We start from the raw sequence: 25,543 nt of genomic DNA, 5'->3' as shown, positions 1-25,543 counted from the left end.
CTCTGCTCCTCTCCTGTTCACTTGCTCTCTCTCTGTCTCTCAAAATAAATAAATGAACTTAAAAAAAAAAAAAGATTCATGAACGAAGCAGAGAGGAAAGCTGAATCTAGGTTCCTGAAGTTATTTAGCACAAGTCAGAGAGAAAAGCAGCTCATTAAGGCAGGGTTTAAACATTAGCCAGAATGGTACGCCTCCATGCCGAGCACTGACACTCACATGTCAGAACCCAGCATGGAGGGGAGGAGGAGCACGAGCGGTAGAAGGTGTGCTTTCACACTGGACTCAGTCTGGCAGCCCTACTGGGCAGAGCTGGGAAAGTGGGAGGACGCGGGAGTTGGACGAACGGTATTTGCTCCTGGAGGGACTATGTTAACTGAGGTCACCAGGGCTTAATCACGACTTACTCTTTATCATAGCTACATCCGTGGCCTTCTCCTATCTCTCCACTGCTGGCACACAACAACGGCCCACCCGTTACGGCTGTTCACCTTGAACTACCCGCCAGCTGCAGCTGGAATTGTACGTATAGCAACACTGGAGAAAAAAAAAATTGTTTTCTCAAGGGTTTGCCTTCTGTCCTATACAAGGACAAAAAAAAAAAAAAAGCCACAATCTGATGTCACAGGTGGCATCTCGTTCTAGCTAGCCGCAAGCTGGGAGTACATCGGCGTCTTCAGGGGTCCGGAATAGCTGGACAGACGTGGCAGGTGCCAAACAAAGTGGTCACTTAAGCCTGTCTCCCTTGGGGCGTGGGCCTCTGTGACCCTGGACGTGGGTGGAGTGAGAGCCTCTCCTCCAGCACTGGAAGGCTGAGCCTCGAACCCCAGTTCTTTCACATCCCAGCCGGGTGACACTCCAGTGACCTGACGTGTAAGTGGGTACTCACCCAGCCCACCTCACAGGACTGTGGTGAAGAAGTGAATGAGAAAAGCCATGAGAACCAGTCGCCCGGTGTAGATCCGAGGTGACTAAACGCTAGGCTGTTACTATTATTACGTATTATGTATTCTAGCCATAAACGAACAAAATGTCTCCTTGAGCTTTCGGTATTTTGAAGTTACAAGCCATCGATAACAAAAAGCACCCCTAATAATAACTGTGAATGGATAGTCCTCTTTTCAGTTTCATGCACCACTTTCCTAGAGCTCTTTACACAAGGTCTTTACAAAAACACAAGGAACAGAATAGCAGGAGCATGGATTTCTCTTTCTTTAAACATTATGATTTTTGCTCATAATTTAAAGTGTAGTTTAATAAGCTGCCGAATATTACCTTTAATTTTTTTTAAAGTCACTCGTGATTATAGATCTTATAAATGATACATGACTTTAAAAAAACCTTTTTTAATGTTCATTCATTTTTTTTTTTAATTTTTTTTTCAACGTTTATTTATTTTTGGGATAGAGAGAGACAGAGCATGAACGGGGGAGGGGTAGAGAGAGAGGGAGACACAGAATCGGAAACAGGCTCCAGGCTCTGAGCCATCAGCCCAGAGCCTGACGCGGGGCTCGAACTCCCGGACCGCGAGATCGTGACCTGGCTGAAGTCGGACGCTTAACCGACTGTGCCACCCAGGCGCCCCTGTTCATTCATTTTTGAGAAAGAGAGAGAGAGAGAGAGAGAGAGAGAGAGACACAGAGTGTGAGTGGGGGAGGGGCAGAGAGAGGGGGAGACACAGGATCCCAAGCAGGCTCCAGGCTCTGAGTTGTCAGCACAAAGCCCGACACGGGTCTCGAACTCAGGAACGGTGAGATCACGACCTGAGTCCAAGTCAGACGCTTAACTGACTGAGCCACCCAGGCGCCCCATGACTTTAAAAATCATAATGCTCGTGTAATGAAAGACATGCACAAAATGCATTTTGCCTATGGGTTCTGCAGCAAAGGCAGCATTTCCTCAAGAACGCACCAAGCGACTGAGCGTAAATACTACGGATGATGAATCACAAAGCGAGCGTGTGCCACACAGCCCTTCTTTAAGCAAGCAGGGATTGTTTTTCATCTTATGCATTAATATGAATACTCTTGCATCGCCCATGAACATTTTCTTTATTTTAGAAACTTCAATCATTTCTGGTGTATCAGGATACCGTTCCAATAACGAAAATTACGCAGTCAAATTTGGTGTGGTAACAATGAAACGCACGATTTGAACAATTTATTCTATTCAAGTGCGATCATCTCCACATCGGTTGCCTAGTCAGACTGCAGGATCCTGCTGGATTCCAGTCCCCCTTGACATAAAAAGTTGTGACTCTCTCAGCAAGTTATTTTAGCTTGAAAAGCATTTCAAAAATTCTGTCCTAATTCCAAGGGAAAATTTACATGTGTAAATGATGTCAAAAATTGAATTACCTGAATAAAGTAGGTGAAGAGTCATTTTTCCCTCTGTTTTTGTAAGGGTTTTTGTCTATACTGTGACTAGAAGGTGATCTGCTGAATTCTGTCATTCATTTGATATAAAGAGCCAAAGATGATTAAAAACCCAAACTCCCAACCCAACTGTGCCCCACACAAAGACATTCACGGTCCTATGCATAACACAACCCCACTGGCCCCCTGTTTCCAAGTGGAACGCCCCGTGGCATCACACCTAAGTATGAGTCACAGTGAGCATGGCACACGCCTCACCCGGGCTGGTCTCAAACACATCCTCTCGACTCACAAAACCAGAGACCCCTCAGTACCAACTCAAACTGGGTATGTTCCTGGCATTAGACCCTTTACCCCAAAGAAGCTCTGAGAACCATTTACAATTTCTTCCTTCCTTCATTCCTCTTTGCCTATGGGACGTTTGCAAAAACAACTAATTTAAATACCTTTAAGAACTGGAAATCACTCAATGCTTCAAGAAAGGAAAATTCTTTATACGCTAACACCAAAAACCGAGGATGCTTAGGTTTATCATTTTAGGGTATTATAAATCTAGTCATGTCAAATAAATCAATTAAAATGAAAGACCACATGAAAATATCCTCAAAGAAAACTTGAGCAGATATCCAGACTGCATAATTGTATATATTTCCACTGTAAGTTTTATTTTTTAATGTTTATTCTTTGAGGGAGAGAGAGAGAGAGAGAGAGAGAGAGAGAGAGAGAGCGAGCCCAAGCAGGGGAGAGGCAGAGAGAGAGAGGGAGACACAGAATCCGAAGCAGGCTCCAGGCTCTGAGCTGTGAGCACTGAGCCCGACGGGGGCTCGAACTCACAGATTGCGAGATCATGACCTGAGCTGAAGCCAGACGCTCAACCGACTGAGCCAGCCAGGTGCCCCCATTCCCACTATAATTAAATCTTTTTCTTTATCTGCACTTTGCCTTATGAAACTACTGAGTTTCTCTAACGATGTTTATAAAAAGAATTGTTATACCTTAACAAGTTTAAGTGAACTATGGAAAGAATTGTGTTTTAAGGCTCACAAGATGAATCTCTTGGTGAACTCAAATGCCTTCAAATTTATCTAAGTTATCAATTCAAACCTCTCACCTTCAAAACCATTCCTAAAGAAATAGTTATTTCTAAACATATTTACTTGCACGATAAAGGCCTAAACAGAAAGCTGGACAACATTCCACTTGTCACAAATGCTCACCGGCCACCCAATTTATCACATACACAGCACGATGCACTGGGGTGGGGGCAAGGGTTTTCATCACCTGCTAAAAATTAAAGTGGCCCCGTCTCCTGGTGGGCGTGACCAAGATGTAAGTAGAGCACCTGATTTGGGAATACATTGAATAGTGAAACATAATGGGTGCTCCCTCCAAATGTAAACGCTCTGCAATTTCTGATAAAATTCTGTCGCGCAGTAGGGCAAAATGACTACTTTTAAGTCAGTTTGACTTTTGCTTGGTCAAGGTCCAATTTGAAAAACTTTTCTTCTTTTCTGCTTGTACTTACAGGTATAACTTTCGCTATATTACTCTTGTTTACATGTTGTGGGTATAGAACAGTTTTAAGCGCCGTGGTATGAAAACAACATATGCAATGGAATGTATCATGTCCCTTGGTTTTTACCGACATGAACAAAAGCGACTCCTAGCTATGTATAAAATATGTAGTTTGGTGACTCAGTTCACTACAATTTTTTTAGATAATTATGATTTATTTAATTGGATCAAGTTATCTTTCAGAACGATCCACAGGAAATCCTTAAATTTTCCTTAATCTCTTAAAATAAGCCACTCAATGGGGCGCCTGGGTGGCGCAGTCGGTTAAGCGTCCGACTTCAGCCAGGTCACGATCTCGCGGTCCGTGAGTTCGAGCCCCGCGTCAGGCTCTGGGCTGATGGCTCAGAGCCTGGAGCCTGTTTCCGATTCTGTGTCTCCCTCTCTCTCTGCCCCTCACCCGTTCATGCTCTGTCTCTCTCTGTCCCAAAAATAAATAAACGTTGAAAAAAAAATTAAAAAAAAAATAAGCCACTCAAATTCACAACTGGGTAATGAAATTGTTTCTTACTGCCAGCTACATCATATTCAACATAAAAGTTTACATGCTTGGGGTGACTGGGTGGCTCAGTCGGTTAAGCGTCCGACTTTGGCTCAGGTCATGATCTCACGGTTCATGAGTTCGAGCCCTGGGTCAGGCTCTGTGCTGACAGCTCAGAGCCTGGAGCCTGCTTTGGATGCTGTGTCTCCCTCTGTCTCTGAGAGATTTTCCTCTTAAAGGAATATAGAATGATAGGAATATGATCCATCACCAGACACAGTAAATACGAACATGTATGTAAAACATCAGTGACAAAGATCCCAGGCAAAACATTAATTTCTTAAAAAAATTTGGAATCACGGAACTGATGGATTTAGCCTTGGTGTATTTATTGAAGGTGTCAAGGCAGAACCACAGTGAGATACTTGCAACAGAAGAGCATTTAGCTTGTTCTTAAAAAATTTTTTTTTAATGTTTATTTATTTTTGAGAGAGAGAGAGAGACAGACAGAGTGTGAGCAGGGGAAGGGCAGAGAGAGAAGGAGACACAGAATCCAAAGCAGGCTCCAGGCTCTGAGCTGTCTGCACAGAGCCTGACGCAGGGCTCGAACTCATGAACCGTGAGATCATGACCTGAGCCTAAGTCGGACGCTTAACTGACTGAGCCACCCAGGTGCCCTCACTTAGCTGATCTTCAGAGAAGATATTGTACTTCTAGTGCAGAAATTCCAACGCTCCTTGCTTTTACTCTCCACTCATCAACTTCTTTTACATGCCAGCCAAAGGAGTAGGAGTGTCATATCTTTTTTTTTAATTGTTAGTCTCACCTGCCAGATTTTCAGCATATCAAAGGCAAGACCCATCAGTAAGTGCCTACACTTACTGTGCCTACACAGTGCCTTCGAAAAGGCTGGTGCCTTTTATGGGCCCGATAGACATCAGCTGTTGAACTGATTGAACCTTCTATATCATCCTTCTGTTGTTGTTGTTCAGGCCAAACGATAAACCTGATTTTTGTTTATTCTTTAGCTTGTTGCTTGACTTCACTGGTTGTGGTGGGACCAACTCTGGTGTAATTATTCAGTGGGAGTCTGACCACAGAGAGGACTGGTCACCAGCTCCCCGGTGCCCAACGCTGTTCAGTCCTAACTGACTGACCACAGTCGGCTGCTAATTACATCAAGAATCACGTTCGAGGGGCGCCTGGGTGGCGCAGTCAGTTAAGCGTCCGACTTCAGCCAGGTCACGATCTCGCGGTCCGTGGGTTCGAGCCCCGCATCGGGCTCTGGGCTGATGGCTCAGAGCCTGGAGCCTGTTTCCGATTCTGTGTCTCCCTCTCTCTCTGTCCCTCCCCCGTTCATGCTCTGTCTCTCTGTCCCAAAAATAAATAAACATTGAAAAAAAAAATTAAAAAAAAAAAAAAAGAATCACGTTCGGTTCCTGACCTGCCAGTTAGTTTCTCCCTATTCCCGTACCCCAACTAGTTCCCTCACAAAAGTGTTCTGATGACTGGTCCTGAAGGTGAGAAAGTAAAAGGCTATGGATAAAGCCATGTCCATCCATCAGCAACACTGAGACCAGAACTCAAATCCATTATCCGTGTGTTTTGGGCTCATTTCTATAGATGCCTTCACAGATCTATTTCCTAGAATCCCAGGCCCCAGAACTACTTAAAAGGGACACAGAAGCTGTCCCTTTAAAAGGACACAGAAATTGAACAGACACAGCGAACCAATAATAACTCTTATACAGACGCTGAAGGCTTCACCCAAATAAAGACACAGAGCCACATAAAGGACTCCTAAAGATCTCAAGAGTGTGTCCCTGTTCAAATTAAGGGTTGTTGAGGGAAAGGGTCACTATGGCGTTAGCACAGCTAACTGCATTATCCCGGACTCTACTTCTCGGTTTAAGTAATCCTTTTGTAATTATATATTTGTAGGCTTGGGTTTCATTAACATCTCTTAAAATCTGTAAGGAAATTAAAAAAAAAAAAGTAAACCCAGAGGCATCTCTTTTCCCCTTTAATCAGTGGTGAACTAAAAGCAGTAGAGGCTGATGTGTCCAACTGTGGAGGACGTCATGCATGTTTTTTCTCAGCGGTTCCTCTCTTACTGTTTTTCATCTGTTTTTAAGGTAAAAACTAAAACACACATAAAAACATTAAAATTTAGAAGGATCATAGAGAACCTTCATTTCTCTCCTCGCAGGGACTATCTAACCTGCATGGAGAAGGAACAGAAAGAGAATAGAATTCATGCTTCCATTGAAAAAAAATATTTTTAAGGAAGGGGAACCCAGGATAAAAATTATTCTTGAGCAGTTGAAAGTGTTATGGCAAATGCCATCCCTTTAGGCAAGCAATGTTTACTTACTAGCGCACTATTAAAAGAAACAAGGCAGAAAATCATGTTAGGTGCGGGTTTTAAAAAAATATTTAAGCACTATTTCTCTTTTTATCTGAGATACATCAGATTTCAACATTAGGGGCATCATGATCCTTCTGACACTCCATTTTTGCTCGACTCTATAATCCTCAGTAACTCGCAATTCGAGTTAGTAACACTAAATGGTAGAGCCTAAATGATTAAAAAAATTTTTTTTTAATGTTTATTCATTTTTGAGAGACAGAGCAGAGACAGAGCATGAGCGGGGGAGGGGCAGAGAGAGAGGGAGACACAGAATCGGAAGCAGGCTCCAGGCTCCGAGCTGTCAGCACAGAGCCCCACGTTGGGCTCGAACTCACGGACCGCGAGATCAGGACCTGAGCCGAAGTCGGACGCTTAACCGACTGAGCCACCCAGGAGCCCCAAGCCTAAATGATTTTAATAAAAATTTCTTTTAATTGGTTTTAATTCATTAACATCAGTGAGTAATCCCTCCCCCCCCCCCCCCCCCCCCCAGCCACCTCCCGGGAACTCATCCCCTCTTCTAACATGGCAAGTCAGTGGAAAACTAAGCCTCCCAGACAGCCCTGTTATAGCACAATTACTCAGCTACTGGCTCCAGGCAGAACCCCAGGGGCACGTCCCCTGCCTGGGGAAAGAGGCCAGGCTTTCTCTGGAATGCTTCAATGGAAGGTAACCGGGGGAACACAGCAGAGAATTATTGTAACACAACCAAGGATTTTAATTGATATGTAACGATCCCAGGCAAGGCGCCCCTACGTGTAAAAGAGAGAGCTCCATCTTTCTACGGTGTTGTGGACATTTGAATTTTTACGACCTTGTTCTTCCAAGTCTAAAATCACACGTACGACATTATTAAGATTACTGAAAATGGCTACAGTTCTTATTCAGTCACTTCAACCTCTATCTGATCTACATTTTACAATTTACCAAGGCTACGAATATAAGCAGATTTCTGCCAACACGGGAGATCTGTATCAGGCCTACGCTTACAAGACCTGAGTATTTTCAGGCAAAGCACTTATTTCTCTTGGTCTCCTTCTTCCCTATTTGCACTCAAGTGTATCAAAGTCCAAGGCAAGCCCTGGCCAGGGGATGCCACGTGATTACCGTGCCCTGTGGCAGGGACTCCGGGCTCATGAAAATCCTAACAGACCGAGGTGCCTGGGTGGCTCTGTTGGTGAAGCATCTGACTCTTGATTTCGGCTCACGTCATGATCTCACGGTCACGAGATTAAGCCCCACGATGGGCTCTGCACGACAGCACAGAGTCTGCTTGGGATTCTCTCTCTCCCGCTCTCTCAGCCCCTCCCCACGTGCATGCGCACGCATTCTCTCTCAAAATAAATACAAAAAACTTAAAAAAAAAAAAAAAGAAAAGCTAACAGATCAACCAATAACCAAGGACCAAAGACTGAGGCATCTTTGGAACCGCCTCATGTGGAAGACCTATCACAGGGCATTCGAGTCCCGCTCTCCCAACAAACCTTTCTCACCCAGACAGCCGAGAGAAACGGAGAAGAACAAAAGTACAGGTTGGCTATCCCCCAGGGGGAAGAGACTCGTGCAGTTTGGTGAAGACAGGATGGAATGGAGCATGCGGGCTTGACCGGAGGACTTGCTCGGAGCGAGCCCTGGTGGTCGGAGACTGTGGTTCTCGGGCCAGGTAGAAGGTGTCCAAATGGACGGTGTAGTGTAAGGTCAGCCACGTGTACGCGGTGTCTATAAGGAGCAGAGCTAAATCAGGTGAGAATGGGCAGCTCGGTCGATCTGAGTTCTTACAGGCTGTTTCCACTGCAGGACTAATATTTCTGAACCCTGAACCTGTGGTGTGGCCACACGGAGGATTTGCGACAATGCCCAGTTTGGGTCCCGTCCGACCCAGCCACGGTCACATTGCTAGAAGCTAAGATCAGGGTTTGGACCAGGGATAGGTCTTGAGAAACAGTGTAAGTAGAATTCAGTGTGTGGCTTTCTACTTGTAAACAAAGCTAGACATTAATTTTAAAGCCAAGATCTTCTAAGACCTTCTCTTCCGTTTGGTGTTTCAAAACTCATTTTGTATCATTTTTTTTTAACCCATGCTGCACTTCGCCATGTTTAACATTGCAAATTTCACACATGTATAAAGTCATGCAGATGAATTATTTTACCTTTGCCTGCACCTACATCAGGCGGAAGAATACCAGCTTTAATGAAGGGAAACAAAAAAACAGGACACTATATAGTTAGAGGTAACACACCCATGAGCATGTAAAGCGATATAAAAACACTCATTAAAATGCCAAAGCATGCAAGGAGAATGAAGTGTACCATGTCAGGTACACAGGACAGAGATACGTTGGTGTCCCCGAGCTTACCCAGTAATCAAATCCACACACAACTTAAGGCGCATTATTCATATCTGTCTATTATGTAATAAGTCTTAACGGGGACTTCAAGCCAATGTTTGGGTAGAAACATCATTTCCTCATGCTATGGAAGATGATCCAATACATCACCCTTAAGGAATTCTATAATTTAGAGACGTGCAAAAATCAGAAAATCTTTTATAATGTTTTTGGTAATTTTCACTGAATCTCATCTTTTTTTGTTGTTTTTTTCAAAATAATGTTTTAAAATATGAAAGGAAGCATTAATTCGTTTTCTAGAGACTCTAATGGGACCATTTTGCTTTCTCTGGACCAGATGGCACACCGGAATACAAAGTCCCACGCTCAAACACAAAATAAACGCGCTATTTAATAACTGTTTCATATTCCTTGCTAGACAATCTAAATTGTTATGTGGCCTAGAAGATTATTTTCTGGCAAATCAAGACCAGAACTAGAATTACATTTATTTATTTGAATACAGATGTGTATGTCAGTGGGTGCACATATCTGTATGTCACATGTATGTGTATGTGCATGCACGTGTATGTATATATGCAAAGTTGTAGACAGGAAAGAACATGGCCTTGAACTTTGAATTCATGTGTGGCAAAATGCTGTAATGACATTTTAACCTAAGTTTAAAAATTTCACACAGACGTGGGAAACAAATATCAAATAGTTATCCTCATAGGAATTAAATAACTGATTGTATAGACGTCAGGGTGAGCAATCACAAACAGGTGTCTGCACTAGTTGGGAAAGATAGATAGTCCGTGGGAAGAAGGAAGAAGGCGTCCACTTAGGTCACAGATTTTTATCTCGTGACACTCATAGTGACATGAACGTTATACATACCCAGCTTACCTTCATCCACAGTTGTCACTGCTTCCTCTGTGATTTGACTCCCTGATCCTGCTGCTGTTTGCGCATAGAAATAAAACTTATACCGAGTGCTGAAGTTTAAATTTTTTAAAGTCCAGCGCGTCTTGTTGGCAGGAATTTTCAGATCCACCAGTGGGCCTAACTCGTGCGTGCTGTTGACTGGCAAGAAGAAATAAGAAAAAGTGTATTCCCGTGAAGTTCTGTAGGAACAGTATCATCAATAAGTGTGCCAACCAAAAATGTCAGACTTGGATTACACTGACTTTTGTGACCCTATTTATTCTTTGCCTGACATAACTCAGCTGCTTACAGCTCCTCTAATATGGCAAAACAGGGAGAAATATATTCCCCATCGGCTTAGAAGCTAGGGGAATTTGACAGCTAAGTTGCAATAGTGTTTCTTTATTTTGTAAGTTTGCAGGTGGAATCATGTATTGATAAGCCCAAACCTCATCTGCAGAGACCTTGTACCAAAGGAACCCCTTTTTTTCCTTTCTACCCTTTTCTTTTTACTGTTTTCTAATTATAGACAATACCTACCTAATCTAACAATAGCATCCACCCCACCCTCGAAGGTCTGTATCATTCTGCAGGTTGCTTGATTTTCAATAGCGTATGTGTCTCTAAAAAGTATGATGTGGGGGCGCCTGGGTGGCTCAGTCGGTTAAGTGCCCGACTTCAGCTCAGGTCACGATCTCGCGATCCGTGAGTTCGAGCCCCGTGTCAGGCTCTGGGCTGATGGCTCAGAGCCTGGAGCCTGCTTCCGATTCTGTGTCTCCCTCTCTCTCTGCCCCTCCCCTGTTCATGCTCTGTCTCTCTCTGTCTCAAAATAAATAAACGTTAAAAAAAAAAAGTAAAAAAAAAAAAAAGTATGATGTGAATGAAGTTCCTTCTGGAATACCAGTGGAAGGTGTATGTACGTATATATTGTGCAGCATTAAAGAAATAACCAGTTTGTATTTTAAGGAAACAGTTACTTTTCTGTTTTCCTTTTTTAAGCCATATTCCCCCCTTTCCCTTCTCCCAATAACTTACTTGGCTGATACTTTAAGGTGTATTCAGTCAAAATGCCATTTGGGCGGCTCGGTGGGTCCCATTCCAAAGTGAGGGAGTCTAGCGTCGGGTTAACAATCTTCAAAGAGGACGGAGCACTGGGGACTTACAGTGAGAACACGGAATCAACGAGAAGGTTTGTGAAGGTGTCAAAATGTATTAAAATGACATAGTGTACCACATTCACACCATTCCCCAAGGTTTTCTGTAACTCACTCTTGTTCCCAATCCTGCCGAAAACACACTCACACAAACCTGTGACGAGAACCCGTTCAGCTATTCTCTTCCTCTTTTTTCTCGTCATCTCCACTGAGGCTCATTAAAACCATCCACCGCAATACATACAGGCTTTGCCTCTCGATGGATCCGAACTAGTATTTTTAAAGGGGACGGAAATTGTCTCATGAATGGTGTCTTAATAAAAGCAAAACGGGTGGCTAAGTCAAACTACTCTGACCAGACCTTTGAGTAGACGCAGCTGCGTTCTGGGCTATTAAGGGCTGTTTTTCTCCAACAAACCAGGTGTCTCCAAGCAGCCAGGACACCCTGCCTGCTGGGCTCTGGGCATGAGCCAGCCTGCCCAGGTGCAGAGTGGTTCTCACCCGGAGAGCTGACAGACGCCCAGAATCTCATGGCGATGGGCAGAAGCCACACAGCTGGCAGACCCCTAGCTCTGGGAAGGCCCCCAGGTTCCCTGTGGCAGAGGCTGGCAAATTACCAGAGGAAACACGCCTGGTCCTCTCTCTCACTTCCTCCTGAGGATGACAAACGGAGGCAGCTCTCCCTCACGGTCGCTACCTCCTCTACATGCCCACCCTCTTCCCTAGGTCCGGTAATGGCACCACTGTCTCTCCCCGACTTGGAACCAAGTCTCTCCCTTGAAACCAAGGAGTCAACCTGAATCTCTCCCTCTGCCTCATTTCTTCCATCTCCTGGGATACCACATCCTGTCAGTTCCACCTCGTACAGGTCGACCACATCCATTCCCTGCTCTCCTCTCTGCCACTGCCCCATTTGGGGCCTTCAGTGGCCTTTGCCTGGGCCTAGAAGGTTCCTGGCACACAGTTCTAAGCTTCCCCAAGGCACCCCTTTCAGAATCTGATGACAGCCAAAAACTCTCCCCAGAAAAATAAACACATATTGTATATAAAACGAGGGGGTTCTTGGAGCTCCTTAAACCCATTCGTTGACCCCCAAGAGACTGTAGCCTTCAGGTTAAGAGCCTCTGGCTTACAGGTTAATATGATACGGGTCCTCCTTGGCTGACCTTCCTCTCTTTTCTCACCATTACCGGACACACAACTTGCAGTTCCTTAAGGAGACACGCTGTTTCACACCATTGTGTCTATGGACACAAGACCTCCTCTCTTCCTTAGCCTTTAATTCACCGGCCATCGCTACTATGACACCTTCCCTGAACCATCTCTAAGAGCCGCGTGAGGTCTCACTAGTAAAAGCCTAGAGAGGAAGGAGTCTTTAACCTCTAGGGAGCAATGAGTCCAACCAAGGACAGGCAATTGTAACAAGATGGGAGCTGGGACACAGGATGGCCCTCAGAGAATGCTGGGAAGGTGCCAACATCATGAGCCTTTCTTTCAACCAGGAGCCAGGATGGGTTTGCCTGTAAACTGCTTTTATCTAAAAGACCTAAGGAATCCATTTTTAATACGGGCTTGAAGCAAAATTCAAATGCATGATAGATGGGATCCCTATCTTTCTTACTCTCCTGTCCCCCTCTCCCTCATTCACCAGGCGCCCATGTCCCTGGATCCAAACTCCTCATGTCCCACCCCTGAATCAATGGATATTTGATCCTCCCTCCTCCTCCCTTTGCCCCTTCTTGCCTTGCTTTTCCTTGTCTTCCCAACCCATTTTGTCAAGGCTTCTAACTCGGCTCAACTTCAAATTTTTTCTCTTTTAATGTTTGCTTATTTTCGAAAGACTGAGAAACAGAGCACGAGTGGGGGAGAGGCAGAGAGAGAGGGAGACACAGAATCCGAAGCAGGCTCCGGGCTCTGAGCTGTCCATACAGAGCCCGATGCGGGGCTCGAACTCACCAGCTGTGAGATCATGACCTGAGCCAAAGTCAGACGCTTAACTGACTGAGCCACCCAGGCGCCCCATAACTCAGCTCAAAGTTGGCATAAACTATGAAGGCGCCCTGGGGAAGGAAGTAAACCATGACTTACAGAATTATTTTTCTTGCCAGGTGTTTTAGGTTCTTACATGAGTTCTCATACTTTTCAGATGAAGTAACAGAGGCTTACAGAAGTTACATAACTCAGGTCAGGTCAGAAAGTTAATGACCCCAACCAACATCAAATTAGCAAGGTTTCTGACAGTGGGGCTAAGGGTGGAGAAAACTTTAAGGCAGGAGAGGGGATTTGGAGGAACACTTTGTACTGGGAAGCCTTCCAAGGACCCTCAGGCCACCTAGGAGTGGACACTATGCCAGCTTTGTGGGGCCTCTTCTGTCATGCAGAGGCTCTCAGGATGCACCACATGTTCTAGAAGCTCAGAGACGCAACCACTCCCTACCTCCTTCTGGAGTATTAAAGACTCTGTCGGGGCTGGCCGGGCCCTCCCCTTTCCCGTTGACCACTCGCACGTTCAGTGCGTAGTGGCTGAAAGGCTCCAGCCCGGGCAACATGCCGTGAGTCTTGCTGCCCTGGAAAGTGAGGATCTTTTTCTCGATGTGGCGTCTGTTTCTCTTAAGTGAACCCTCCTGTGCCTTCCAGTAGTAAATCTGAAAGAGCAAGAACAGAAGTCAGGGACGCAGAACGGACCAAACGAGATTCTTCCTGCTCACGAAACTGAAGTCTGATGGTTGTGCCCTAGAGGATTTCCCTGGTGCATTTTAGAACTCGATTCCTGGCAAAACCGATAGACACTGATTATGAAGCAAGACAGTGGAAGCCCAGAGATAACGCGGGAAACTGCATCGAGAATATGTGATGCAGCCTGGGCTATATACTGCTTGGTGGGAGGTGTCTAAGGGAAATAAGTGGAACAGCACGATACCCGCCCAGTTCTTTCTAGAACATAAGGTAAAGGAAGATGATGGAAGGACTGAAGCGGCTTACTTGTATAAAATATGCTGAAAGTAAAAATTACTGCCCAATGTTTACATACTTGCCCAGAATACAATTTCATGTGCAATATATCATTTAATCTAAACCTCAAAGCCACAGCGAAGCTTTTATTATTATTCCTTTAGCACAGATGAACCCTGGACAACTGAGTGGCTTGTCCCCAGCCACAGGGCAATCAAAAGCCATAGTGGATCCTCTACTCCCAAGTCTAGGCCTTTATCACTATGTCAAACTGATTCACTTAATTAAAAATACTTTTTTTAGGGGCACCTGAGTGGCTCAGTCAGTTAAGCGTCCGACTTGGGCTCAGGTCATGATCTCAGGGTTCATGAGTTCGAGCCCAGGGTTGGACTCTGTGCTGACAGCTTGGAGCCTGGAGCCTGCTTTGGATTCTGTGTCTCCCTCTCTCTCTGCCCCTCCCCACTTGTGCTCTTTCTCTCTCTCTCTCTCTCTCTCTCTCTCTCTCTCAAAAATAAACACGAAAAAAAAAATACATTTTTTGTTGTTTGGTATTAAATGGCAGGCACAGGTTTTGGAGAGGTGGATAAGCCAAGGGTTGATTAACTGTGGTTAAAAATACAGAATTATTTATTAAGTCCTCTCAAATTCTTCTTAAAAGTTTAAAGCCATTTTCAGGAGAAGTCAACATATATACAGAATCTGGCAAACCCAAAATTCAGTGCAAATAGTGATCTCTAGAGGCCAGTTTTTCTCCTAAAAACTCTAGAGGCCAGTTTTTATCTCCTTTCTCCTACCTTTATGAATCAATTTTTCTGTGCCTCCCAAGAACAAAGATAACTGATGTTCATGAGAATGACCCAGCTGGGACTACATGATTTTTAAGTATAATCTGAGTGCTTTTTCAAAAATGTGCCTAGTGGCACCTGGGTGGCTTAGTCAGTAAAGCGTCAGACTCTTGGTTTCAGCTCAGGTGATGATCTCACCATTTCATGGGTTCGAGCCCCGCATCGGGCTCTGTGCTGACAGCTCAGAGCCTGGACCCTGCTTCAGATTCTGTGTCTCCCTCTCTGCTCCCACACCCCACGCACTCACACACTCTCTCTCTCAAAAGTAAATAAAACATTAAAAAAAATTTTTTTAAATGTGCCTACATTATTTTCTGGACAATTTAGTGTGTTTGACATGTGTGGTCAGTATTATTATTATTTTAAAATTTATTTATTTATTTTGAAAGGGGGGGAGGGGCAGAGAGAGGGAGAGAGAGAATCATAAGCAGGCACATGCAGGGCTCAAACTCATGAACTGTGGGATCATGACCTGAGCCAAAATCAAGAGTCGTGTGCTCAACTGACTGAGCCAGTCAGGCACCCCAGTCAGTATTGTTTTAAAGCTAGGTGCATTTCATTGTATTTTAGTTTCTTAAACTTTAGTTTCCCCCATTTTGCCCCTATGTTAATAGTTGGAAGGATTTGAGATCACCTATGGGAAAAGTGGAGAACACCTTTTTTTTTTTTTTCACTTTGGATGCAGTGAGGTTTTGCTTCTGCTGTAGCTGGGGTCCTTAGATATGGCCCTGCCTGAAGGGATAAACCAGAAGTCTCAAGGCCTCAGACCAAGAGAAGTGCACCAGGCACCAGCTGACAGCCTGTTCCTACGGAAAGAGCGCAAAAAATCGGCCTTGACTTGCCCGATAGCCTTGCAGGTGTCCTCGGATACTTTTCAGAGGTACTGGGTCCCAGTGCACCTCAGCTAAGGTACTGTTCACCACGTTTACACGCACATTTCCGGGAGCCACCATTGGGACTAGGGAAAAACAGGACAGGGGGTAGAAGTATCAGTGTTATTTTGAATTTCATGCAAAAATGCCCCAAACAATTTTGGCTTGAAGTGTGACCCAGCCCTAGTCTCTGGGTTATCAAGGACTGAGAGTTCATTTGATATCTGTTCATTTGATTTGGTGAGAATAACATACCTTTTTAAAATAGCGACGCTTAACATTCTGAACCTAGTTTTTACATAGCAGGCTGTTTAAATTCAGGAATGTGGAGCAAAACCGTTGCTGCCTCCGTCCCTCCCAATCTAAGCACCCTCTGAAAATCGCCTTGGCTTGCACCTTGGTAAGTCTGTTTCGCTGGTATAAATGAAAGTATAAACGAAATAGCATCAAACACTTACGGTCTTCTCCGGAATGGCCCATGACCACAGCCGGCTCTGGAGCAAACCCCACATCATTCAGGGCCTGCACTTTTATCAAGTATGGAACAAAGGTTGGTGTGCCTGAGACAATATATTTGGATACGTTCGCCACAACCACTGACGCCCATTCATCATCGCCATCTTTCTGGCGCCAGCTAACTTTGTATTGGAGGCCTGGCCCATTAGATTCGAAGCCATTCAAGGGCTACAAGAAAAGCCAAATAAATCAGAGCTTTTAAAACAGACTGTGCAACCTTTTCCCGGAACACAAAATTCAATTCCCAGACTTAAACTGAAACGCTAAAACCCGAGCTATTAACAATGTTCTCCAGGGACCTTTTATCTTTTTTTTATTCATGATGAGATTCAAAGCTTGTTTGGGATCAACCTTTCAAAGGTTCTTAATTTCTTTTCTCTCTTTCTTTCTTTTTTTTTTTTTTTTTAAGTAGGTTTAACGCCTAGGGTGTAGCCCAACATGGAGCTTGAACTCAAGACCCTAAGATCAAGACCCAAGCTGAGATCAAGAATCAGATGTTTAACCAACTGAGCCACCCAGGTGCCCCACAAAGCTTATTAATTTCTGTCTTGAAGTAGTAAATACCACATAAACCTCTTAAACTCTGGCTCCACAGTCAAGGGTGGACAACTTAATAGTTTCCTTCATCTATTCCTGTTTGTGTGACAGCCCATAATTGTTTATTTTACTTAAGAGACTGAAACTGGTCAACTACTTCTTTCTTCATTAAAAAAAAAAAAACGAAAAAATGTTGGTTTGTCTGGGCACCTGGCTAACTCAGTGGGAGGAGCATGTGACTCTTAATCTCAGGATTATGGGCTTGAGTCCCACGTTGGGTGTAGAGATTACTTAAAAATAAAATCTTAAAAAAAAAAAGTTGGCGTGTCAGTCTATCCTGTGATGTCTGTATGTATATAAATGTACAAGTATGTATACATATAGGTGTGCCTGCATGGCTCTACCAGAGTTAAGTTTTAAAATCACACAAGTGAATATATGTTCATTTTTGAAGTCCAGAAAATATAGATAAACCAAAAAAGAGAGAGAGAGACAGAGAGAGATAAAAGAAGAAGAAGAAGAAGAAGAAGAAGAAGAAGAAGAACAACAACAACAACAACAACAACCAGCAGCAGAAGTAGAAGTTGAGTACTGGGAATAACTTGGTACACGTCTTCTAGATGCTTCTCTATGACGATGATGATACTAGCTAGCATTTATTGAGCACACATTTGTGCTAGGCACTGTTCTAAGGGCCTTATATGTATTAATTCCTTCCATTGTATGAGGTTGGTTCTGTTACTAGTCCCACGATACAGATACACAATGGAGATGGTAAGCAACTGGCTTAGAGTCACACAGTTAGTAAGTGACAAAGCTGGGATTTGTGCCCATTCGTTCTGGCTCCAAGAATCAAGCCTTTAACTACGACACAATAATGTTTCTTAAATAAATATTTTCCCCCAAAATGGGTGATATGGGATTTCAATATAGACATTGTTTAAAAACAACTTTTTTTCTTTCACTCTAAAATACACCAAGGAAAGCTGAAGACTTCATGGTGAGCTCACCTTCCAGGTAATCACCAAATTATCAGGCTCGGATCCTAGTCCTTCCACAGCCGTGGGATTTGTATCTGGTTCTAAAAGTTAAGCAGTCACATATGTGTAAGCTTCAGTCTTTCTCAAACAGTGGAAAGGTTTCCTATTTTATTTCCCATCACAGAAGGCACCCCCCACTCCCTGCCCCTGCCTTTACCTACCTGCAGCTTTAGTCAAATACTGTTCAGATGGCTCGCTGGGCAGGCTCCTCCCGAGGCTGTTCACTGCCATCACTCTGAAGGAGTAGTTCACATAAGGTGACAGCTTCAGCTGGGCTGTGGTCTGCGTTCCAGAAACCTCGGTTTGGTGGTGCCAGAGTCCTGCCTCATGCATTGCGTCTTCATATTCAATGATGAATTCTGGCCACAATACATACACACACACACACACACACACACACACACACACAGACACACAGAACCCAAGACAATGAGGTCAGTCATGCAATGGTAGGTTGCTAGGACAATGGACAGGACAATCTAACAAGAGTAGCTGAACATGAGTTATTTCCCTTTCAAGAAAAATTCCATTAGAATAGTTTGATTTAAGAATTCTATCATTATCCTCAATACCCAATAACCAATAATATTTGGTATTCTTTCTCCAGCATGCTTAATTTAGTTACTTAAAACTACTTAGAAGTGGTCTACACATCCTTTGGAAAGTTTAAGTATATGGAAAGATGGTCAGGTTTTTTTTTTTTTTTCGTAACAGGAGAAATTAAAATAAATATAATGCGGGGCACCTGGGTGGCTCAGTTGGTTAAGAGTCTGACTTCAGCTCAGGTCATGATCTCACAGTTTGTGGGTTCGAGCCCTGTGTCAGGCTCTGTGCTGACAGCTCAGAGCCTGGAGCCTGCTTTGGATTCTGTGTCTGCCTCTCTCTCTGCCCCTCCTCCCCCCCAAAATAAAGAAACATTAAAAAAATTTAAAATAAATATAGTGAGAGATCACTTTCCACTAAACAGATAGGCAGTAACCAAAAGTTTAACAGACTTTGTTGACTATTACACAGGGAAACAAGCATTCTCATACTTTGGTTCCGGGAAGCGTAAATCGGCACAACTTCTGTAGAGGACAATTTAGAATATCTCACAATATTCAACTCCGATATCCTTTGATTGAGAGATTGTACTCCTAGCAATTTATTTTGAATGAATGTACTCGTGCATATGCTCACAGACACATGAAAAAGGATCCACATTGTGGCACTGTTTGCTGTTGAAACAACCTAAGTGCAAAACCTTAAACGTTCACCAATAGGACACTGATCAAATAAATTATGGTGCATCCACACAATGGAATAATCTGCAACTGTGAAAAATGAACGGGAGTACTCCATTTGCCACTGAAATGGGATGATTTCTAAAATACACAGTTAAGCGTAACCAAGTAGGGTATAGAAAGGTGTGGAACACTTATGTAAGAGCACAAAGATTTACCGTAACACATACACATACATATACGCTTGATTATACGTGTACTGCCCCTCAGAGTACCCACACTGATGACATCAGTATCATGGAGAAACGGGGAATCAGAGGGGTGCAGAAGACTTACTTTTAAGTGCATATCCTTTTACATTTACTAAAATTTTGTGGCATGTACATGTTCTACCCTGGTAAAAAAAACTCAGTATTTAGATATTTATTAATTGCCTATGAATGTGCCATGCGCCGTGATCTGAATTACAGATACAAGCACGAAGTAGAAATGTTGTGTGTCGCAGTTCTCTGAAGCTACGTAGCTCAAGTTTTCCTTCCAATCTCCATTGGCTTGCTGGTGATCTCCAGTCTCATGAACTGGTGCCATTTATATGGGCAGCCCCTCTCCTTCCCCTGAACTGTAGACTTGGACAGATAGTTCATTGACTCAACAACTCCACTTGTTTCTCTATTATAGCATGACAAACTGGTTACGACCAAGAGTGATCCTGATTCTCCTCCCCAAGTGGCAGTGACAACTCAGGTAAAAACCCTGAAGTCCAGTTTGGATCCTCTCCCTTCATAGTTTCAGTAGTTTTGTTGGCTGTACCTTTAGAACATGCAAAATCTGACCATTTTTCAGCACCTCCATCCTCTTGGCCTATGCCAAGCCACCATTATCTCTTGTGTGAATCATTGCGTAACCTCCCAACTCACGAGTTCCCAAATTTCCTCAGTTCATAGTGCACTTAGTGTCTCAGTAATTTTCTTCACGGTTCCCTTAGGCCAAAAGAAATATCTAACATTTCCAGGCAAGTAGTTAGGTCTATACAGCTTCGTAAATATTCATGTCTTAACAACCCATTCGGCATCGCATGACTTCTTGAACCTTGTGAAGAGACTGGTCACCACCTTCCTCATTTTCTGTTACACACTGATTTTCACGTGGTACTGGCTTTTTACCACAGCGATAAAGGCTTTGCATATATGGCATCATCACAATATGATACAGCAATATCATGTTGGAACTGTAGGCGGCCCCAAGCTAGTATTTCATGTGGTGTGTAACACATGTGACTGTGTTTTTTAAATTGATTTATTTTTATCTTCAAGAGTGAGCAAGTTGGGGAGGGGCAGAGGGAAAGAGAGAGAGAGAATCTGAAGCAAGCTCCATGCTTAGCATGGAGCCTGACATGGGGCTCGATCCCATGACCCTGGGATCATGACCTGAGACAAAATCAAGAGTCGGAGGCTCAACCGACTGATCCACCCAGGCACCCCGACTGTGTTTTTTAAACATCAAAATTTAAAAATCAAAAAATTTAAAAAATACCCTGAGGCACCCTTTGAGTTTGCTGAGGTTCTACGGGGTACTTCACGGAGAACTGCAGTCCTACCTGTCCTACCCTGCGTCCCCTCTTGTTCTTCTAGAGACCATCTTCAGTAGAAGAGCCACCATGATTCACTCCACTCCTCTACTTAACTCCCTCCCATGACTTCCCAGCCCTTACAACGGCCTGCAAGACCTGCACGGTTCACAGTCCACCCCTTGGTTGCTGCAGCGGCTCAGGAAGACCATGGCCTCTCATGCATACTGAAGCAGATCCTTGGGGAAGGTGCAACTGAAGGAGCCTGATGTCAACACTCCTTGTGGCAGGTTCTTTCCTGAAGGAAGGTCTGAGTAGTGTGTGTGTGTGTGTGTGTGTGTGTGTGTGTGTGTGTTCTATACATACATATGTGTGTGTATATACATACACATATACAATGTGTATTGCATTTTACATATGTACATACACATACAATCATATTACATCCAACATGATATATATTATTAATTTTACATCATTTCTGTCCCCTCTGCTAAAATACAAGCTCCATATGGGCAGAGATTTTTGACTATGTTGTTGTAAAACAGTGCCTGACTCACAATAGGCAGTCAATGAATGAATGAGTGGATGAATGAAAGAGTAGAAATGCTTTGAAATCTAATGGTCTCACTTTAACATTGGTACAAAGAGTCTGCAAGCATCCTAAGTGGCTAAATCCAGCTACTCTATTTAATTAACTGGAAGACTCAGCATGAATGGATGAGTGTTCTGGTCAAGGACTAAAAACTCAGTTGAGAAAGGAACACCATTAAATAACACAAGATAGAGAGGAGGCTTCTGTTGAATTGCACTGGAAATAGTCTGTTTTACCAGCAGGTGCAATACGTCAACACTCACATCATTTCAGAGTAACCTGGGGGTAGTCATCAGAAAGGAATTTAGTCTTCCTGCAGCATATACCTGAAGGTAATAATATATCACAGGCCTGTGATACTTTCTGAAGTATCTCTTCAGTTCTAAAACTTCTAAGCACATCTAGAGTCTAATTTTATTAAGTTCTTCCAGTGTCCTTATAGTGTGGCTCCTCCTTTGACTTTAACTCCCTAGGCTAGCATCATCGCGGCGAGGATTGGACACTGTGGAATGAGCCTCTTCGTAGCAGGGGCTGATGGGAAGAAAGAGGCCTGTACTGGAAGGTGATGGACTTAATGTCCACACCCAGCTCTGTTACCAACTGTGGGTCTAAAAAGTCACTTTACTCACCAAATCTCAGTTTCCTAATATGCACACTGGCAGGACGGTGCCTGGTCCTCCTACCTTTTTCTCCCACATTAATAGGCAAAATGAGTAGCGTACATCTTCCTACTATGGTGGAAATTTACGGTGATTCTTCTTTTTTTTTTTTCATGTTTATTTATGTTTGAGAGAGACAGAGAAAGAGTGTGAGTGGGGGGGAGGGGCAGAGATAGAGACACAGAATCTGAAGCAGGCTCCAGGCTCTGAGTTGTCAGCACAGAGCCCAGTGCAGGGCTCGAACCTCACAAACTGAGATCATGACGTGAGCCGAAGTCGGACGCTTAACCCACTGAGCCACCTAGGCACCCCAAATCTACAGTGATTCTTTTGGATATCATACACAAAATGAAAGTGTATTTGCTTAGTTAGTTAACATCATCAGCAATTAAGTAACGTCTTCTACCAGAAGCTGTAACCAGGAATAACTCAGGCTCTGAAGAGAGGGGAGCTATATAAATAAAGGTTTCTGTTCTATTAGTAATGAAGCAGAGAATGCCAACAAATATCTCTGTAAGGAATTTCAATCACACGTGATAAAGTACTTCAGAAATGGTCGTGAAATTGACCAGTGACAAAGAAAATGACACCACATACTTGTAATAGGGCTATTGTTGTCATCGCCTGGGGTCCACGACAGCTGAACACTTTTGTCGAGTTGATCCGTCAATTCTAAATCAAAGGGAGGATTTGGGACATCTGTAGACCGAACATACACACACGGTTAGCCATCCATCCTTATGAGGTTGTCTTTTACTTACTTGTAACACCATTCACAGGGGGTGCACCTTAAAGACACAGCACACTTAACGGTCAAGGAGCATGCAACGGAAATGAAATGCCAACAGCCGAGGTTGCTGGGAACACACAAGCACACCCAGGACAACCCATCAATGAGTTCTGCTTGCTTCTTTTCCCAATGAAACCGAATCACGTGTGACCAAAACCAGTGGGGAGGGCCTACGTGGTTCACCAGCACCCTCGGTGTGTCTTCTCATAAACATGAAGGAGCGCAGACAGAAAAAATAACACTGAAGCTTAATTTCTAATAAATGGGAAACAGAGAATGGCAAATGCTGAAACACAAATACAGTCAAGCACAGGGACTGCTGATTAAGAAGGCTTAAATGTTCTTTCAGAAACGCGGGAAGTGATCGATTTTGGAGCTCCTGGAGAATATTTATGTTTTTAAGGGAATTCTAAGATTGCTGCTCTGTAAGTAGCCCTCAGCATGTGTACCTCATGCAGATACGCAGTACAATGGTCAGGCACATGGGGACACGGTGTGTTTACCCTCAGAGGACACTAGGGTACAGACACCTGTTGGATGAAGGTGTCCCAGAAGCATGTCCGTTTCTTCTAAAGGTACTTCCGAGATCCAGAGAATTTACATTCCCCTCTGGGCTCTTTCCTGACCTTGCTCTTGGGCGTGATTATAGCCCTTGGGGAACCAGAGGCCATAAAACTATGGGCACTGCTTTCCCACCAGTAAAGAAACAGTAAATGTCTACCAAGGGCAGTTCTACAGCATAACTAAGGATACTCTGTGAAGTTCAGCTGAGTTTATGCTGTAAAATTAATTTTTGTATTTATATGCTGACTAAAGATGAGGGTTCTTTAATCAAAAAGAGTTCTGGAAATAATTTCTGATTTATTTTCCAGACTCGGAAAAATCACACAACTTGGAAGTGCCTTCATGTTGGTCCTCCTTTAGTGATTTATGTTTCTTAAACACAGTGAGTTGGTTTTCTCTAAGACAATAGTCAAATGTTGTTCCAAACAGCCATTGTTTTCCTATGAAAATTTCTCAAATATGGAATCCCAAAACATTTATGTTTCCAAAACAACTTGCAGGAGACTGAAATGAAAACCCAATTTGTGGAATGGTATTTGAGATATTTTTTTTCATTCTGTAAAACGTGGATGGCAGCTTTTAAAAAAGCACTATGCTACTTTACAAGGGAATCATATCAAAGAGGGACTTCTATCAACTGAGATGACTTTAGAATAACACATGAAAGGGGAGCCTGGGTGGCTCAGTCGGTTGAGCATCTGACTTCGGCTCAGCTCGGGACCTCACGGTTCACGGGTTCGAGCCCCGTGTCGGGCTCTGTGCCGAAAGCTCAGAGCCTGGAGCCTGCTTCAGATTCTGTGTCTCCCTCTCTCTCTGCCCCTCTTCTGCTCATGCTCTGTCTCTCTCTCAAAAATAAATAAACATTCAAAAAAAAAATTTAAAAACTGGATGTTAAAAATTTTTTTTTTAAAAAAGAACAACACATGAAATATTTAGACATGAGCGGTAATACATTCAGTGAAGCACTCCAGAGCTATCATGAAGAAATGATTCATAGCAGTGAATGGGGAATGCACCAGAACACCAGACAGAGCCCTTTTCCTTAAAGAAACACAGTGATGTGATAGAGAAGAGAAAGTATTTTTTTTTTTTTTTGCAAATGTGGACTTGTTTGACAGAAAATAGAGAAAGAAGACTTATATTAGTTTACCGTAAATAGGAGCTGGAGTTGGAGTAGGAGCTAGAAAGGACATTAATATAAAGGATTTTAATCAAAATTAGGAATGGAAAGATATAAGATAGCACAAGAAGACAAAGACTGAACATGATTCAGATTCTAACGCTAAGCTGTGCGCTTAGCTGTGGGACATAGCATCTGTAAACATGCAGTCACAACTTGGTGGGGGTGGGGGAAGGGGAAGTCCTTCAATTTTAAATAGAAGTACATTATTTCACCCAATTTTCTTATAAAAGTATCACTAATATGCGCAAGCATCATTTTATTCCAGCGCCGCTACATTGGTATATTTATACTGAAATTATTGCCTTCAAGGCATCTTTCAAAGAAGAAAAATGTACGTATTTAACTGACCCACACAACTGTGACACTATATGAAGCAAACATTTACTACTGAGTTTTCCTTCCAGCCTAACACGGGGCAGCAGTGGTGCCCTGTGTGTCCCCACTCTTACCGACGACGCTAAGCACAGCACTGGCGGAGACCATGTCTAGAGTTGTGTTGGCCACGCATGTGTAGGCCCCACCATCGCTGTCCCTCACATCAGCTACCTCCAAATGGTCCTTGTCAACAGTGAACCTGCAAAGAAAACATGTTCAGAGCAGCTGAAACGGACCTCCAGCCACATACGACGGATGGTTGCGTTGCCGGCACGGAAGAGGCTCTGTGAAGTGGAAAACAGAGAAAGATGGGGCGGCTGGGTGGCTCAGGTGGTTGAGCGTCTGACTCTGAATTTCAGCTCAGGTCATGATCCCACGGTTCGCAGGATCGAGCCCCGCATTGGGCTCCGTGCTGACGGCGCGGAGCCTGCTCGGGATTCTTTGTCTCTTCTCTCTCCCCATTCCCTGCTCATGCTCTCTCTCTCCCCCTCAAAATAAATAAATAAATATTTTTAAAAAAGAGAGAAAGATTATATAGATTTGCAGCTCATTAGAGCAAAAATCCAAAAAATATGTATCACT

At 43.6% G+C, this 25,543-nt stretch overlaps 1 protein-coding gene across 30 annotated transcripts in view; it reads right to left on the bottom strand.

Moving 5' to 3' along the window:
• The window catches only part of NRCAM (neuronal cell adhesion molecule), a 290,847-nt gene that overhangs the window by 17,463 nt on the left and 247,841 nt on the right, over nt 1-25,543 (bottom strand). For 9 of the 30 annotated variants that reach the window (XM_045052233.1, XM_045052246.1, XM_045052219.1 and 6 more), the window contains 11 exons: nt 25,036-25,160; nt 24,554-24,583; nt 22,647-22,748; nt 18,167-18,364; nt 17,976-18,046; nt 16,371-16,596; nt 15,883-15,998; nt 13,681-13,888; nt 11,125-11,247; nt 10,063-10,248; nt 8,986-9,021 (listed from right to left, as the gene is read on the bottom strand). In XM_045052233.1, the coding sequence (XP_044908168.1) occupies nt 8,986-9,021; nt 10,063-10,248; nt 11,125-11,247; nt 13,681-13,888; nt 15,883-15,998; nt 16,371-16,596; nt 17,976-18,046; nt 18,167-18,364; nt 22,647-22,748; nt 24,554-24,583; nt 25,036-25,160 (1,421 nt within the window). The remainder of the gene's footprint in view (nt 1-8,985; nt 9,022-10,062; nt 10,249-11,124; nt 11,248-13,680; nt 13,889-15,882; nt 15,999-16,370; nt 16,597-17,975; nt 18,047-18,166; nt 18,365-22,646; nt 22,749-24,553; nt 24,584-25,035; nt 25,161-25,543) is intronic. The other 21 variants (XM_045052235.1, XM_045052222.1, XM_045052226.1 and 18 more) reach the window with 6 other exon arrangements.

This window comes from Felis catus, chromosome A2, assembly GCF_018350175.1.
Source record: "Felis catus isolate Fca126 chromosome A2, F.catus_Fca126_mat1.0, whole genome shotgun sequence".
Lineage (NCBI taxonomy): Eukaryota > Metazoa > Chordata > Mammalia > Carnivora > Felidae > Felis > Felis catus.
The sequence above is the reverse complement of the archived record's forward strand: the minus strand, read 5'-3'. Positions and strand labels throughout refer to the sequence as shown.